This window comes from Mytilus trossulus, chromosome 3, assembly GCF_036588685.1.
Source record: "Mytilus trossulus isolate FHL-02 chromosome 3, PNRI_Mtr1.1.1.hap1, whole genome shotgun sequence".
Lineage (NCBI taxonomy): Eukaryota > Metazoa > Mollusca > Bivalvia > Mytilida > Mytilidae > Mytilus > Mytilus trossulus.
Window position 1 is genome coordinate 66,170,683 of NC_086375.1, and position 17,980 is coordinate 66,188,662.

Below are 17,980 nucleotides of genomic sequence, written 5' to 3' on the forward strand. Positions count from 1 at the left end.
CATCTACAAAAAGACATGAAATGACAATGTAAAACAATTCAGACGAGAAAACTAACAGCCTTATTTATGTACAAAAAATGAACGAAAAAAAATTATGTAACACATACACAAAATGACAACCACTTTCACTGAAAATTGTCAAATTCTTTCTTACAGTATGAATGGCAGGTTTAATTTTCATACGTGTATACACAATGCAATTGTACTAAAAATGTGCTTCGAAGAGTTTCTATGCAATTTACCGAGAGCAACCTTTCAACCTAAATTACTCCCTAGAGTTTGAAACTGTACAAGCGTTTTTTTTTTTTTTTATGGCAAATGTGTTCCTTTAGCATTACATATGTACTATGTTAATTTAGAGATGTTTGATTTAAAAAAGAAACGAAATATTTAAAATTATAACTAGTTATAATTCTTATCACCAGTTTTAATACTAAATGCCATTGGTTTATAAGTCATTTTGTTTTTTAAAAGATAGGACAATGACCCTTGAGTCTGAATTTTGAAACAACACTATATCATCTTTATGTTACAGAGCTTCCGAGCTGCTCGAAGCGATATAGTCTTCACCAATGTAGACTCTCACATGCTTTAAGCAATTTTTTGATGAACGAATCAATCAAAATAACTGTTCTTTGAAATAATTCTACATCAATACACAATATGTACACTTCAAATCACTCAAAATTCTTATGAAATATATGTTATCATACAGTTTTTGTATATAAGTGTCATGCATGTTGAACAAACGGTAAATCAGCAAGTTACATAGAGACAAATGATGTTAGCACTGAATACTTGTCGAAACCTCTGAACACAATGACGGCGTCATAAAATGTGTATTCAACAGCTACTTTTAGCCTAAAGATATTGAAAGATAATGATATAAGTGTAGGTAAAGAAAGGATGACAAATTTGGTACAGATCACCAGTGATGGCTGTAGGGAGTTTGGCCTGACTCACGACAGATACAACATCTTTCACTGGTGCACTTTAGGACACCTCTGTCAAATCAAAGTATACTGTATGGAGGTCTAACAAAGGAGAATATGTAGGTTTGTACATGCAATAGTCAGATTAACTGAGAATTGTCCTAAGTTTTCCCCTTCATTTTCATAGAATATTGACGTAAGATTTAGTTGTCAAATAGAACGATAAAGATAATACGTGTTAGATAACTAGGAAAATGAAGGTAAGAAAGGAATAATATATATAAAAAAAACTTTAATATAAAGTAAACGATTTAAACTAAATAAATTTAAAATCAGTATTTTCAAAATTGCGAACATAGCATGAACACATCAGTATATTTCTGTAAGACAAAAACAAAATCAGATCAGTGAAGGAGTTGGTGCAATTTGTTTTTGAATTTTGATCCCAAGATGTGAGTGATTATGGTTCAAATCGAATATTTTTGCCTGACATTTTTATACAATGAAACAAAACTATGACAAACAGTATTTGCTTAGAGTAAGCGTCCTTTGTACAGGTATGAAAACAGTAGGGTAACAGGAAAGACAATAGAGTATACTTTATCAAAAGCATCAATATTTTAAGCATACATGTATGTATATATTCAATATGCTTAGATAGGGAAAAAGTCTTAAAACTTTATTTTTCGGTATCGTGAATCAGTGACTGTTTAATCAATAACCAAACCTTTGCTTCTTTCACTCATGGTATGTTTTATTTTACTTCTTTTATTTCAGTTGCTGTACCTACTTTCGTTCATTGTTTCGGATTTAACTTACAATTACGTAGTTGCAGATCCTGAAAGTAAGTCGATGATACGTCAGGTTCAGTAATAATCATTGAAAAAATGCAAGCATGAAGTTTATATATAACAAAAACAAATAAATGACAACCGCTTTAAAAAAGGGTTATTACATTAAATATTTAATGGTTCATGCAAGATATTAGTCAGATAAAAGGCACACAAAAGAGAAAAAAAAAAATAGTTCGGCAATTCTTCACCGAACAATTTATACCACGAACGTTTCTAAATGAAAACTGTAAATCTGAGCAAATCAATTAAACATGGACTTGCAATGTTTAACGGTATCATATAATCTAAGATATATCTAAATAGATAGGAAAGTCAAATGGGTCGTGGTCCTGCTGGCTTTGTTACGTGTAAAATCAAGTTGGTCTTTAATATGAATATACAAGAGATACATTGTACAGAAGATATTAGAGGTGTTTTGATCATACAAGTCGAAGACAACACCATGGCAAAAAAACGAAAAACGTCCAAAAAAGAAGCAACAGTCTACAATAAGATAAGATAAGATAAGATAAGATATTTTATTTTCCAATTATGGGCCCCAAAGGACATAAACATTACAACATCAATAATTTTTTCATAATACAATACAAACAATGAGATAAAAAAAAAAAGTTAAACGAGAACTATTTAAGTTATATAACATAGAATAAAATGACTCCCATCAAAAACCTAGTGTGATCATGGGTGCTCCAGAGGGGTAAACAGATTAGACGTAAGGTATACGCCAATACTACAATAGCAATTCGCCCAAAGATGAGCAACACGACGAAAGAGCTGTTAAATAGCACTTTTTTGATAAAAAAAAAATTTGTGTTTGCTAATACAGTAGAGCAAAAACATTCCCAATAACAATCGCATTCGGATCGGAAAAAAATATCTTGATGTGATCACGACATAAAATACTCGACATTCTTATAGGTAAGATTTAACATGCCTCATTGATGCATAATAGATAATTTATTTGTACCATTTTTTCTCTCAGTAAAATTTTTATGGGGAAGGGGATTAATATATTATAGATGTTTATAGATTCAAATAATTCACCAATGTGGTTTTAACTTTTTTTAACAGGATGTACCTTACCAGTGATGAAAGGATCCTGCCAAGCCAGTATACCCAACTATTATTACAACACAAAAACTGGCCAATGTGAGAAGTTTATGTACGGGGGATGCGGCGGCAATGATAATAGATTTATGTCATTGGATGACTGCATCGGGAGCTGCGCATGTCAAGTAAGTCCCGACGCCGGACCATGCAAGGCTATCAAGGAAAGATGGTATTATAATCCATCACGAGGCTGTTGTGAAAAGTTTTGGTATGGTGGTTGCCAAGGGAATGGTAATAATTTTAAATCATACGAGGAATGTAATAAAGTATGTTCAGGGTCGTTCACAATAAATCTTGAACCAAAAGGACTTAATTGGGGAAGTATGAAAATATCTTCTATATCCGGAGACCGAAGTATGGGTGGAACTTTCGGAAAAACTTTTGGTGGCAGTAGAACCGTATGGCTGCATAATGAAAACGCACCAGCTTTAAATAAAGGTGTCTTCCAAGCTATGTCAAGGTCATCAAACATACCTGGAGGAGCGGGTAGTATGAATGTTATTGGGCGCGAATTAACAGGACCTGGACTCGTAAAGGCTGAAAAAACGAGACAATCATGGTCATCAGGACCAATGGCTACTGGTGGCAAAAGGACATTAAGTATTCAATCATCCGGTCCAGTGCCGGTGGGAGGTGGAGGAATGTCAATGGGAGGTGGAAGCATGTCAATGGGAGGAGGAGGAATGACTAGTGGAGGTAGAGGAATGCCAATGGGAGGTGGAAGCATGTCAATGGGAAGTGGAGGAATGACAAGTGGAGGTAGAGGCATGTCAATGGGAGCAGGAGGCATGCCAATGGGAGGTGGAAGCATGTCAATGGGAGGTGGAAGTAGAGGCATGCCAATGGGAGGTGGAAGCATGTCAGGTGGCGGTGGAAGCATGTCAATGGGAGGTGGAGGCGGAGGTGGAGGCGGAGGCATGCCAATGGGAGGTGGAAGCATGTCGGGTGGCGGTGGAAGCATGTCAATGGGAGGTGGAGGTATGCCAATGGGAGGTGGAAGAATGTCAATGGGCGGTGCAGGCAGAACAATGGGAGGTGGAGGAATGACAAGCGGAGGTGGAGGTGGAGGTGGATTTAGAGTCAATAGTGGAGGAGGAGTAATGAGTGAACTCCCTGCAGGAGGTGGCCGAGGATTCGCAACAAGTATGAATGGAGGGTCACGAAAAATATCATCACCAGTTCAACCGTCTTGGATGAATAATATTGCTGTTTAAATATGCCACCAACACATAAAAAATAACCGTCAAACAGATGAAGATGATGCATTAGTAAGAACATGAAATTGGAGATCGATTTAAATAAATGTAAACCAAGACTGTCGTCCCTGTTCAAAGAACAATTTTCCGGATCGAATTCCAAATGTACAAAATTATACTTTTTCATTTATTAAAGTGTTATGAAAAAGCGCAGAGTTTAGTGTACAAGTGCCCCTAAAAATGTGGTTATCAGTGGCGGATCCTGAAATTTTTTAAGTGGGGGCACACTGACTGCCTTAGAGGGGGCACGCTCCGGTTAAGCTTCAGTGATTCCTTATATAATCAACCCATTTTTTCATAAAGGGGAGGGGGCGCGGCCTCCTTGTCCCCTGCACTCTAAATCCGCCTCTGGTTATATGTTTTAAAGTCGAGTTAATTATATAAAAAAAAATAATTAAAAAACAAATTAAATAATCTGTAAATGTCTCAAAAAATAATTTAAATGATATCTTGCTCATCAAAATTGCTTTAGTAAGACGCCAAAGATGTCATTTTACGAAAAAGTATTTTATTTACTTTATATGAATGTGTTGTGGAAAACAATTTTCTAGTTAGGACTTATGGATGACTGCATAGTGTTAATTATTTGATTTATAGGTCAATTCTTCATATACAATAAAAACATAGACAATCAAAATTCACATGTGATAACAAACATATGCATAGTTTTATAGAGAAATTTACGTTTTTTAGTTGGTTTAATCTTTTATTAACCTACTATGGGTAAATGAAAGGGACCAACACCATACATTAGTACATATGTTCCTAGAGTTTTAAGAGCCTGTCACAAGTTCTCATTCTCTTATAATCCAATCAGGTAGAACGTATGCAGTTATAATATTTCAAATACATATTTAGTGTATTTTGTATACTATAGTAGGTCGTGAATTCGAGGAAGCTATATACATGTATATCTATATAAGTAAAAATAATTGAATTATATCCTAAGGACTGTTATATGGTTATATAGCAATAGAAAGTTGATGGTATAAAGTGTTCAGGACATGTATTTTGAGAAAATATTTCAAGAATCTTTTGAAATGAAAAAAAAAATGACCGTTTACCTATTTTTTGATACGTAATAAATTTCTGAAAATAACAAAACAAATTATATAAAAATAACGAACGTTATACAGATTTGATATCACATGATTATTAATCATCGTTCTTTTTCTAATTGTGTAATATCTTCTATAAATAAATGTTTCATACACGACAACAATTAATTAGCCTTGTCTGTGACTCGCCGAAAGCTCTATGTTAATATATAAACTTAACCACGCCTGTTACAAATGTTTCTTAAAAGTAAAAAATATCACCACGATGTCGTAATCCTATTCTTATAACAGTTACTGCATTCAAGCACCTTAACTGGTGCTTGCATAGTCAAGTTTTTGACATTCAATTATCTAGAGACGTATGGGAAGGTACAACTATATAACAATTTCATTTGGACGCATACGCAGCGTTACTAAAATCATATGTAAATCCTAAAACAGGACTTTTGATTCCAAAATACAAATGTCCAGATCTTAATTCTATATATTTATAATAAATTGTGTAAAATCAAACAAGACGTACAAAAAACATGTCAAAACAGCAACTACTTAAAAAAATCTGCATGTTCAGGTAGCTCCATCTTGGATTTTGAAATAGCAGATAACACTTGGCATGCCACAAAACCAGGTTCAACCCACCATTTTTTTCTTTTTAAAAATATCCAGTTCCATGTCAGAAATATGTCCATTGTTATATTATAGTTCGTTTCTGTGTGTGTTACATTTTAACTTTGTGTTTCTTATGTGTCGTTTGTTTCCTCTTATATTTGAGTGTGAATTCACATTATTTGAAGACGTGTCACGGTAATTTTCTATCCAAAATTCTTGTAATTAGTTTTGATCTTATATTTGTTATTCTCATTGGATTTTGTCTAAAGCTTAGTTCGTTTCTGTGTGTGTTCCATTTTAATGTTGCGTCGTTGTTCTCTTATATTTAATGCGTTTTCCTCAGTTTTAGTTTGTAACCCGGATTTGTTTTTTTCTATGAACTTATGAGTTTTGAACAGCGGTATACTACTGTTGCTTTTATGAATGCCACATAATAAAATGTGTAAATTTCAAGAGTAGAATGTAATTCATGTGTAAGATTTGCTATGTTAATATATAGAATTATGTGTTTTATTATACTAACGGTTGTATCTTGCAAAACATTGAATATTTTGTTTGATTCACTGTTCCAACTATGAGAGTAGATATTTCTAGTATAAAGAAACATATTTCAGATGAAGTAACGTTTATTATAGAATGTGACGTGAATTTAGCCACTTTATTATGAAGCAAGAAAACGAGTCCGATGACACCATTATTTTCTTTTTCTTATCTGAACACATATAATGAGGGCTTTATTATCTTAAAATTCTATGGTGTGTTTTTTTTCATCCAACAAACTTGGGTTTTCCATGTATAATCTATACAAAATCTGACAATTTTGCACAACATGTAAAGTGATATAAAGCCCGGTAACCCGTACGTTTTTATTATATTTTCATAAAAGCATGACATAAACTACATGTTCACAAATCATTAAAAAAATCAATCAATTTTAAATTAGAGACCCCATCTTTCTTAAAAGAAAATATTTGCTCATACTTGAGAAAATCGATCTCAAGACAAGACGATATTTCAGACTGGTATGAATAATGTCCTAATGTGTGCTTTCGGCAGAAAAAGACAACACAAAAATTACACTCACACATCCACACACAAAAGACGTGAAGGTGTTATCTATATATGAGGAGGAATCTGTTTTAATATTTTACTTCTAAAAAGGTGTAAAAATTCATGATGTATATTATTCTCGATACTAATGGAAATAAACTCATCATAGATACCAGGTTTGACATTTTATATTTTAGCCAGACGCGTTTATAAAAGATTCATCAGTGACGCTGGAATAAAAAATAAAGTTAAAAAGGCCAAATAAAGTACGAAGTTGAAGAGCATTGAGGACCAAAAATTCCTAAAAGTTTTGCCAAATACAGCTAAGGTAATCTATCCCTGAAGTAGAAAGCCTTACTATAACAAAGTTTTGTAAACAGTTAATTTATAATTTAGAGCGTTCATCTCGATCAATAACCTCGGCTGCTGTGTAAAATCAAAAGATTATTCCATTGGTATTATCATCGGGTAGTTGGTGAAGAGATGATAGAGTATCACTCCTACAAATCTTTATAGATGAACCACAATAGAAAATCTAACTCAGATAAGTAGATAATCATATGACCCTGTGAAAAGGAACGCTGTCTTCAGATTTCTTATATTTTCAATATGGATATATAAGAATTGATATCAAGTGAACAATGACTATCAAAATTATTTAACATTTCTTTATGTGTTTGGAATTCTGTAAAAATAAAAAATAAAAAGCAAAAATATCGAACTCAAGGATATTTCAAATCTGAAAGTCCCTTATAAAATGTTAAAATAACAAAAACTCAAACACATCAATTTGACAAACGAATGGAAAATATACCAAACTCCAAGGAAAATTCAAATCCGAAAGTCTCTTATAAAATGTCAAAATCAAAAGATAAAACGAATGGAAAAATACCGGACTCCAAAGGTATATTCAAATCCGAAAGTCCCTTATAAGATGTCAAAATCAAACGAATAAAACGAAGGAAAAAATACCGGACTACAAAGGTATAATAAAATTCGAAAGTCCCTTATAAAATGTCAAAATCAAAAGATAAAACGAATGGAAAAATACCGGACTCCAAAGGTATATTCAAATCCGAAAGTCCCTTAAAAAATGTCAAACACATCAATTAGTCAAACGAATGGAAAATATATCTAGGTCGAATAAAAATATACTCATAATTTCCCTTTTCTCGTTAAAAAATATATATTCTACAAATCCAACGTATATGGGTATTTAAAAAACATCTACATTGCAAATGAACATTAGTATGCAAACTTGTTGTCATAACTGACAACAGACTAATTCAGCCAGTCATGAAGTAGACATGATATATATGGAAATGTAGAACGAGGCACACAGGAAGCAAGAGTAAGTTTGATTACTTATTTAGATATTTAATTCAGGTATGATAATGTTACCTTTTTTGGCCTTATGAATTCGAAAATCGAAAAGAACTATAAATCTTCTTCAAAATGACATCTTTCAAATGTTCAACAAACATTGGTTAAGGTTACTAGAGCTCATTCTTAACTTAGACATAAACTTCGTGTCAAATGATAATTAAGGTCAAATATATTAATACATTAATTTAGTAATGACATCGCAACAAACACTTTTGCACTAATGTGTTCGGAATATAATATGCAGATTCAGATTCCGTATTCTATTAATATTTTTCTATATGCATAATCGATATGATTAGATAAACATCGAATCAGGGACTGAAAATATTTTTTTTTATATAATTTTAGAGGACAAATAAGGGCTTATTATTCCTCAATTTTATCCAGCTGTGTTTTTATTTTATGAAGCTAATAGTTATGGGGAAAAAATGGATAAATAAATTTATAGAAACCAAAGATACTTAGGTGCATCACATGCATATTTTGATAATTTATCTAACTGATCTCAGAAGTATTGATATCTTGCCTTCTAACGTAGTAATAAAATAATATTCTTAAAATCGGTTGAAAAGGGGCAATAATGATGTTTTTCAAATATAATCGCCATACTGTTTATTCTTGAAGAGAAATGTGTTGGGGTTAAATGATATATTTGGCTGAGAAGTAAAACAATCGTTTATATTTATGCAAATGTTTATATATAATAGCGAGAGGTGTCAAGGAAACAATCAGAAGTTACAAATAGCCAAAGGACGGTAAATTAATGACCAAAAACTACATGAACATGGTATTTTGAGATACCTTAACAGAATTTACACCGCAATTAAATGAAATAGTAACAAAATGATGATATTGTACTAATAAAAAAGACAGAAAGAAAGGAAGGAAGGAACTTCAATTAGGTATTCAACTTGATAAACCTTATTTACATTTTGTTTGAACATATTCGTTGCAGTTTTAACTTTTTTACAGAAATGACATACATCTGATTTTTTTGGATTGTTTTTTGAAAAATGCGATTCTGATTTTATTTGTAGCCAACTATTTTCTGCTGAAACTATCCAGAACGATTATTGTACTCAAATAATAGATGAAGCTGTTAGCTCTGTTAGTATGTGTTCTCTTGTATGCAAGAAGTGGTGATGCTCAAGCTAAAAAAGCAACACCAAAACCTGTTGCTGCTGGAGCTGTTGGCAAAATGGATAGAAGTAAGCATTTAGTATTTTTATTGACTAGTTATATTTCCGATTCTGTGATGGGCGTTTAAAGCATATATTAGCTACATTATTCATTGAGCGATCGGTTTTTAGTCTTAACACTAGATATATTAGTTTGAGCATTATGTGTTTATTCAACTGACTACTTAAAATTATTAGTGATTGAGCGGTCAATGTTGAGTCCACAGACTAGATATATTACTAATAGTGCAAAAATGTTTATCATAAATGGAGCGGCAAATGTTTCAAGACCATAAGTAGTAAATATCTTCATAGGATAAGCTTATGAGCGCCAGAAACCTTGTCAAGCCTTAAAAAAAAGTAGATAAATTTCATCAATGAATATAAACGAAAATTTATCACTAGTTTACCAAAGTCCTTTGAAGTAACTACCAAGTAATCACAAATATCACCTTTCAGTTTGTGTACAGTTCATTGGTGAGGCGTCTGAGTCTACAATTATCTCTGAAACCACTGGCAAATTATTTAGAAATAAAGGTTTCAACTTCCGTAAGAGAAGAAAATAATATACGAACTCCTTTTATATCATTTTTGGTGCATACCAGGAGTTTGTTTTACTGTGTGGGATGTTTAAATACACATGTACATACGGTCGGAGTGGAGACGTTATATGCAATAATTCATTGTCGTCCCTTGTGCATTTCTGCATCTGTCCAACAAACCATATTTGTTTTTATTGTGGTAGTTGATATTTACTAGATCGTTATTCTTTGAAGATACTACTACTGTATTATAGATTTTTTTCTCGTCCTTAATAGACGTGGCACTCAAGTTAAGAAAACAACATGGATTTTGCTTCTTATTGAAATCTGTATGAAGACCTGTAATTGTTGACACCTTCTTTTGTTTGGTAAATTGGCAATCAAACAATATCTCCTTATTTCATAACAACATGAATCAATATTTTACTTATATATATATATATAAATAAAAAGAGACGTGGTATGATTGCTAGCATTGAGACATTAATACACCAGAAACCAAACTTAAGGACAACGATGTTGGTATGTTTGACCATTACAATTTACAATCTGTCCGTTGTATGCTTGTACGGAAACAAGCTGCTAGTAGTCTGTTGTTATTTATGTATTATTGTTATTTTGTTTATTTTCTTTGGTTACATCTTCTGACAACATCAGACTCAGACTTCTCTTGAATTGAATTTTAAATGTGCGTATTGTTATGCATTTACTTTTCTACTTTGGCTAATGGTACAGGGGGAGGGTTGAGATCTCATAAACATGTTTAACCCCGCCTCATTTTTGTGCCTGTCCCAAGTCAGGAGCCTCTGGCCTTTGTTAGTCTTTGTATTTTTTTAATTTCAGTTTCTTGTGTACACTTTGGAAATTAGTATGGCGTTCATAATCACTGAACTAGTATATATTTGTTTAGGGGCCAGCTGAATGACGCTTCCGGGTGCGGGAATTTCTCGCTACATTGAAGACCTGTTAGTGACCTTCTGCTGTTGTTTGTTCTATGGTCGGGTTGTTGTCTCTTTGACACATTCCCCATTTCCATTCTCAATTTTATTTTTAAATTGTATTGGATGTGCTTTAAACATGTTATATAATAAATAATATAACCTGTTTTATTTCTTAAAACATTATTTTTATATTAATAGATTGCTTTGACATGCATCAAACTGGTATGTGTATGGGTATGTTTGTACAACGATGGTTTTTCAGTGAGACTTCCGGTAGATGTTTTTTGAATCAAGGCTGTTTTTATCAAGGATTTGCAACCATACGTGAATGTAATAAGGAATGTAGGTGCAAACAACCTATGAATGAGGGAGCTGGAAGTGGAGGTTTCAACTGTGAATTGGAAGTACAAAAGTATGCATTTGCTGGAGAAGCATGTACTCCATTCATGTATACTGGTTGCGGCGGTAATGGAAACAGATTTAATTCTATAACACAGTGTATGAACACGTGCAAAGCAAAAGAGTTTGAACACACGGAAATGTTGGGAGAGTTTGGAATGATGGGACATGCTTTAAACCAAATGGGCTGGAATATGGGAAACAATGGCGGCGGATTCAGAAACGGCATGAACCGAAATAGTATGATCTCTCGTGGTATGGGAAATACAGGTATGGGTATGGGAAGTTTTAATATGGGTATGGGAAATCCTGGAAATGGTATGCGAAATCCTGGTAATGGTATGGGACATTCTAATATGGGTATGGGAAATCCTGGTAATGGTATGGGACATTCTAATATGGGTATGGGACATTCTAATATGGGTATGGGAAATCCTAGTAATGGTATGGGACATTCTAATATGGGTATGGGAAATCCTAGTAATGGTATGGGAAATCCTAGTAATGGTATGGGAAATCCTAGTAATAGTATGGGAAATCCTAGTAATGGTATGGGAAATCCTAGTAATGGTATTGGAAATCCTAGTAATGGTATGGGGAATTCTAATATGGGTATGGGAAGTCCTAATACGGGTATGGGAAATACTGGTATGGATATGCGAAATCCAAATACGGGAATGTCGGGATTGGGAAATGGACAAATGGGAATGGGTAATACCGGCGTAAATGGAATAGTTGGTAATAATGGACAAATGGAAATGGGTAATAATGGAGGACATGGAAGGGGAATTGGTAATAACGGAGGAAATGGAATGGGAAATATGGGTACTACAATTAGTAATACGAATAATAAAAACGTAGGCATGGCAAATACAAATTCTGCAATTGGAAGCGGAAATCCGGGCGTAGGAAGCCAAAATGCTGGAACGGATATTGCTCATCCTAATCAAGCTGCAAGTCTTATAACTGGTTCTACATCGGGAAGTGCTGCAGATACTAAGGCTAATACAGGAATTGCATCATTTTCTTTTAGCACTGCTGGTTCGAAAAATGTCAGAAACCATATTCTTGATAAAAGTGCAATGCCAAACCAAGGAAATGGACAAATGCCGGGTCTGACTAATCCTGGCACTGGATGGACTAACACAGGCATGCGGAATATGCAAAACACAAATAATCCTGGAATGGGAAATACTGGAATGAATAATAACCCTTCAGGAAGCATGGGAACAGGCGGAGGAGGAATGAATATGGCCCAAAACATGCCCCCACCTCAAAATCATAATTTTGGCCAAGGAAATTCATTTTTTGGATCACAAGGAACTAATTCGCAAAGTTCATTTGGAAATAACAATGCAATGAATCCAACTACAACAATAGTCCCAGGTACTACAAACATGGCAACATGGATGTTCATGGGTGTTAAGTAAGCCAGTTCCAATCAATAGAAATAAATTTGTTGTTTATAATAAACAGAAAATTATTTGCCGAACACCTTTATTGTACTAAAAATCGTATTTATATTGCATACTAGTATGTTATTTTTAAGATATGTATCGATTTTCAATAAGCATAAGAGGGACTTAAAGTCGACGGACGGTAGGAGCCGTCTTGTTTTACTGAAAAGTGTTCCCTTTTAAACTGGTCATTGTATATATCTTCCAACAACTGTCAAGATGATGACCGCAAATAAAGCTCTGTACCATTAATATATGGTTTATTTCTTAATATTCTCTCGTGAACATTTATCGTTTATTCCTACTTTTCGTATTACTGTGCATTTATAATGATTGGTCATGATAGAACATTGAAATGGTCGTTTGTTAACAATTATCAGATACATATTTAAAATAAGGAGATGGGGTTTAAATACTTATAAAAAAACTATCAAAAAGACATAAGGACAATGATGTTTATGATTACAGGTCAACTGAAGGTTCTGAAAAATTAGTAAGATCCAATACCGTACAGTAAGTCATACTAATGGCCTCGGGTTGACCAGATGAAAAACAATTAAATCAATATAGGCACAGAAGTATACCGATGTTAAATTGTCATATACTGATTATGATAATAAATCAAAGGTAATAAAAAAACACCTAAGAAAGTCGCATTTACTCCAAAAGGATCGAAAACGATAAACATCTTCTGCTATGTATGCATCAGAATGCAAATTCACACTCAGTCAACATGTCAAAATCGGCAATATGTCACCATAAAATTACAGAATAGACGACGTTTGCGTAAAATTAAAGATCTAAAAATACATATCGGTAGTGAATTAAGAGACACAAGAACATCGTATCTGATAACCAATATGTTATGGTGACAGTACAACTTACATTAATAAACCCTCTGTTTGATTAACCTATCGGATTATTCGTCTGGTTGTCTATTATCCCTTATCACTGCTTTTCAAATATTGTACCTAAGTACTGTTTAGTAACAATATGACAGTTTAAAACTGTTTTTGCTTTTAAGAATTTTTGTCTTCAATGCTCTTCAACTTCGTACTTTATTTGGCCTTTTTAACTTTTTTTGGATTCGAGCGTCACTGATGAGTCTTTTGTAGAAGAAATGCGCGTCTGGCGTATATATAGAATTTAGTCCTGGTATCTATGATGAGTTTTATTGTAATAAGCTTAGAGAGATAATTTATGAAATAAGGGTATTTCTGAGATATGATTGTTAGAAGAAAAAAATATATGAATAAAGGGAACAGTAGTATACCGCTGTTGAATAGTCAGTCATAAATCGATTAAGCGAAAACAAATATTGGTAAAAAAAAAACTAAACAGAGAGAAACACATTACCAATAAGAGAAAACAACGAAATACCTGAAACTCTGAACTGCTACAAATAAAAACTTGCACGTGCATCCCTATATTTTGGTGGGGTTCGTGTTGCTTATTCTTTAATTTTTTATATGTTGTGTCATGTGTACTATTGTTTGTCTGTTCGTCCTTTTCATTTTAAGCCATGACGTTTTCAGTTTATTTTCGATTTATGAATTTGACTGTCCCCATGGTATCTTTCGTCCCCCTTTTGTTTTAACTGAGATATGTAAACACCATACGATGGGGTAAAGGTAATTGGCGAGTTACAATCGTGGTTTCTAGTCAATTTGTACTATTAACTTTTCGGTCATTGCCATTTCTTACACTAAATTACCATTTTGTACAAAAAATTAGCCATTTCGTATAATGAACATAAACTATTTCGTACCATATGAAAACAAAAGAAAAGATTAACCATATCATATTTAGTACATGAAAAATACTCAGGTCTAAATGGGTATATACGATTGGAATTTATTTTGTGATAATTTTGTTTAAATAGGTATTTTTTCTGTCACAGTAAGTGTTTGTTCATATTATAATGAATCAAGATTGGTATAATTAAGAACTAGATGGATAATTTTGTGTTTGGACAGTGTTTGTCGTTAATTGTTTCCTTAATTCCACAACAGAGAGCTAGGTTTATTAGACAACGAATGAACATTAATCTGCATATGATACGAAATGATCCACATTATAACCTTTCTTATGATACAAAATGGTATACATTATAGTCTTCCATAAGGTAAGAAATGTTCATGGAACGAAATGGTTTTGGTACTACATGTTTTTTGCTATGGTACGAAATGGTTATCGTATGGAATGAGTTTTATTCGAAATCTTCTCGTTTGTCATAGATTTTAGTGAAAAGTCGTCCATCTGTATCAATATTGAGAAAAAAGATAAAGGTATGAAGCAGTCCTCATACTATCAGTAGTAACCGTAATTTCAAGTTCACATGGATAAATGAGATGTACGTACTGGCTGAAATATGTGTTATTCAGTGATAGGACATCATCAATATATCTGAAAGTAAAGTTAAAGAATTTTGCAAGGTGCATTCTTTTAGTCTTTTAAAAGGTTCTGAATTAATTCTGCTTCATGTTTCGAGTACAAAATCCAATCGGCTAGTAGGGATGCAAAATAAGTATCCGTTTGGATACCAACTTTCTGTTGAAATATCAATTTTCCAAACTCAATGAATATATTGTCGATCAAAAAGTTCTGCATTTTGAGAATATCCTCTTCAGTATGGTTCTTTGCAAAATAAGATTTATAATAACCAACAGGAATATTTCTATGTCTACGATTCTCATTTTAATAAAAACAGCTCTATTTTATGAAATGGTGAAGTCGATCTTTCAATTGAGCACGAAGAATAGCAGTGTAAAACGTAGAAAAATCAAATGTTTTAATGTAGATACAAAATTACTGAGATTGTGATTTAAGATTAAGCAGAGATCTTTAAATAATGTAAGAATCCCACATCTGATTGACACCACTGGTTGAATATATTTCATCACCATATTTTCGACGGCCATCTTTTGCTTTAGAAAGAGTAGTAGCCATCACTTTAGAAAGATGTTAAGTCAAACATCTAGATGACCCAGCTATGTATCGTTCTTTATACGGTGTAAAGTTTTGGTATCCAGGATAATGACGGTAGATTTTCTTCGTTTTCTTTGATGGTAGTACCAAAAGATAGAAAGACAGATAAGTGATTTGTAAAATTTCATCCTTTGTAAATGATGTTAAACAATATTTAGGATTCCCAGTTGTGCTGTTTACTCCAAGCTCTTTTGTGAGACATTGCTTATAATATGTTTTTACATACGAACACAATACTGAACATAGTAATATCAATGACACAATATTGAACATATTAATGTAAATGCCACAATATTAAACATAGTAATGCCACAATATTGAACAAAGTAATGCCGCAATATTGAACATAGAAATGACACAATATTGAACATAGTAATGACATAATATTGAAAATAGTAATGACACAATATTGAACATAATCATGTGAATGACACAATATTGAACATAGTCATGTTAATGACACAACATTGAACATAATCATGTGAATGACACAACATTGAACATAGTCATGTAAATGACACAACATTGAGCATAGTCATGTAAATGACACAACATTGAACATAGTCATGTAAATGACACAATATTGAACATAGTCATGAAAATGACACAATATTGAACATAGTCATGAAAATGACACAATATTGAACATAGTCATGTAAATGACACAACATTGAGCATAGTCATGTAAATGACACAATATTGAACATAGTCATGTAAATGACACAACATTGAGCATAGTCATGTAAATGACACAATATTGAACATAGTCATGTAAATGACACAATATTGAACATAGTCATGAAAATGACACAATATTGAACATAGTCATGAAAATGACACAATATTGAACATAGTCATGTAAATGACACAACATTGAACATAGTAATGTTAATGACACAACATTGAACATAGTCATGTAAATGATACCATATTGAACATAGTTATGTAAATGAAACAATATTGAATATAGTAATGTAAATGAATACATTGCAAGTAGCTATTATAAATGGAGGAGGCTACATGTATCAAAGTAAATCCCTTTTTGCAGTAAGTGCAAAACAAAATATCGGAATGCTTAGCAAAAAAGCATGGCTTACTAATGATTAGAAAATTTACAAAGAACCGAGGAAAAAGAGTCTTGTATAAGATTGGTTCGATTCAAACAAGCTTCACTCATAAATATACGTATATATGTTAAAGAAGTCGGTATTCACAATACACTGCTTTTTACATTTTATAAAGACTATTGTCTTTTGTATGACTCAAAAGTATCATATTGTGGATCGACTAACTAGAAAATTTGATAATCAAAAGCGAAACAGTATTTTGCTAATAAATCTCATCGATAGTGTAAATATTGCAGTAATTTGATCCAAGCATACTATACTTAGTACGCTGCATGCACCTGACGGTGAAAGTCCTATAACTCTGAGATGACAAAAATAAAAAAATAAAAAATATGTTCTCGTATGTCACTTTAACCTATAACTTCAGTTGTGTAAAGTTTTTAGTAAATAGAAGCAAGCATACAAAAATTGAAAAACGTGAGAAAAATATTTATTTAAATCCAATAGTGAAAGTTCAGTCATTCTCGAACGACATTCTAGATACTCTGAAGAATAAAAAAATCAGCTTCAATTAATCAATTTCAACATCATTGCAAAGTTTCGAGGAAATCAATCGTAAACAATGTTAAATTTTTATTAGTGCAGTCCCATAATTATCGAATAATAAAAGTAAAGTCATGAAAATCCAAAGAGAGATTACTTTGATCAAATATAAACCTGTGATAAAATTTCAGGTAAAAGTACCACAACAAAGATGATTTATTACTCGCATCAACGGGAAAGGAGTTTTCTTTAGTGAATCATATTTGTTTTAGTAAAGATTTCATTTAGAATTGATATACGAACGGACGTAAAAAGGAATGGATGGATGGATGGTTAGACTGAAATATGAACTAACAGATGAACGGAAAGGCATTGTAATTGCAAAATACTCCCCCTCATTTAGAGAAAGCTATTAGATTATCAATTATTATTTCACAGATGTATAAAATAACTGGTAGAAGTTATAATTGTGTCATCATTTTCAGGTAACCTTTTATTCGTATACTCATTTTTTTTTTTAAATTTGAATTCATAAAATAATGTAGTTATTCATAAACATACACATGTTTCTACTTTTGTAATTGAAAATTACAATTCTGAGTTAATTTTC

The 17,980-nt window shown here is 32.6% G+C and overlaps 2 protein-coding genes across 3 annotated transcripts; both read left to right on the top strand.

Moving 5' to 3' along the window:
- Positions 1-1,051: 1,051 nt before the first annotated feature.
- On the top strand, positions 1,052-4,319 carry LOC134712168 (uncharacterized). The gene is made up of 3 exons (XM_063573434.1): positions 1,052-1,192; positions 1,710-1,776; positions 2,858-4,319. Exons 1-3 carry the CDS (start codon positions 1,187-1,189, stop codon positions 4,108-4,110), a joined length of 1,326 nt encoding a protein of 441 aa, XP_063429504.1. The 5' UTR covers positions 1,052-1,186; the 3' UTR covers positions 4,111-4,319.
- A 3,774-nt stretch (positions 4,320-8,093) lies between these two features.
- On the top strand, positions 8,094-13,024 carry LOC134712169 (uncharacterized PPE family protein PPE62-like). Of its 2 annotated transcripts, none has more exons than XM_063573435.1 (3): positions 8,094-8,220; positions 9,293-9,463; positions 11,115-13,024. In XM_063573435.1, exons 2-3 carry the CDS (start codon positions 9,346-9,348, stop codon positions 12,743-12,745), a joined length of 1,749 nt encoding a protein of 582 aa, XP_063429505.1. In that variant the 5' UTR covers positions 8,094-8,220; positions 9,293-9,345; the 3' UTR covers positions 12,746-13,024. The 2 variants fall into 2 exon arrangements, with proteins under 2 accessions (XP_063429505.1, XP_063429506.1); XM_063573436.1 differs by lacking the exon at positions 8,094-8,220 and adding an exon at positions 8,992-9,157.
- The last annotated feature ends 4,956 nt before the right edge of the window (positions 13,025-17,980 follow it).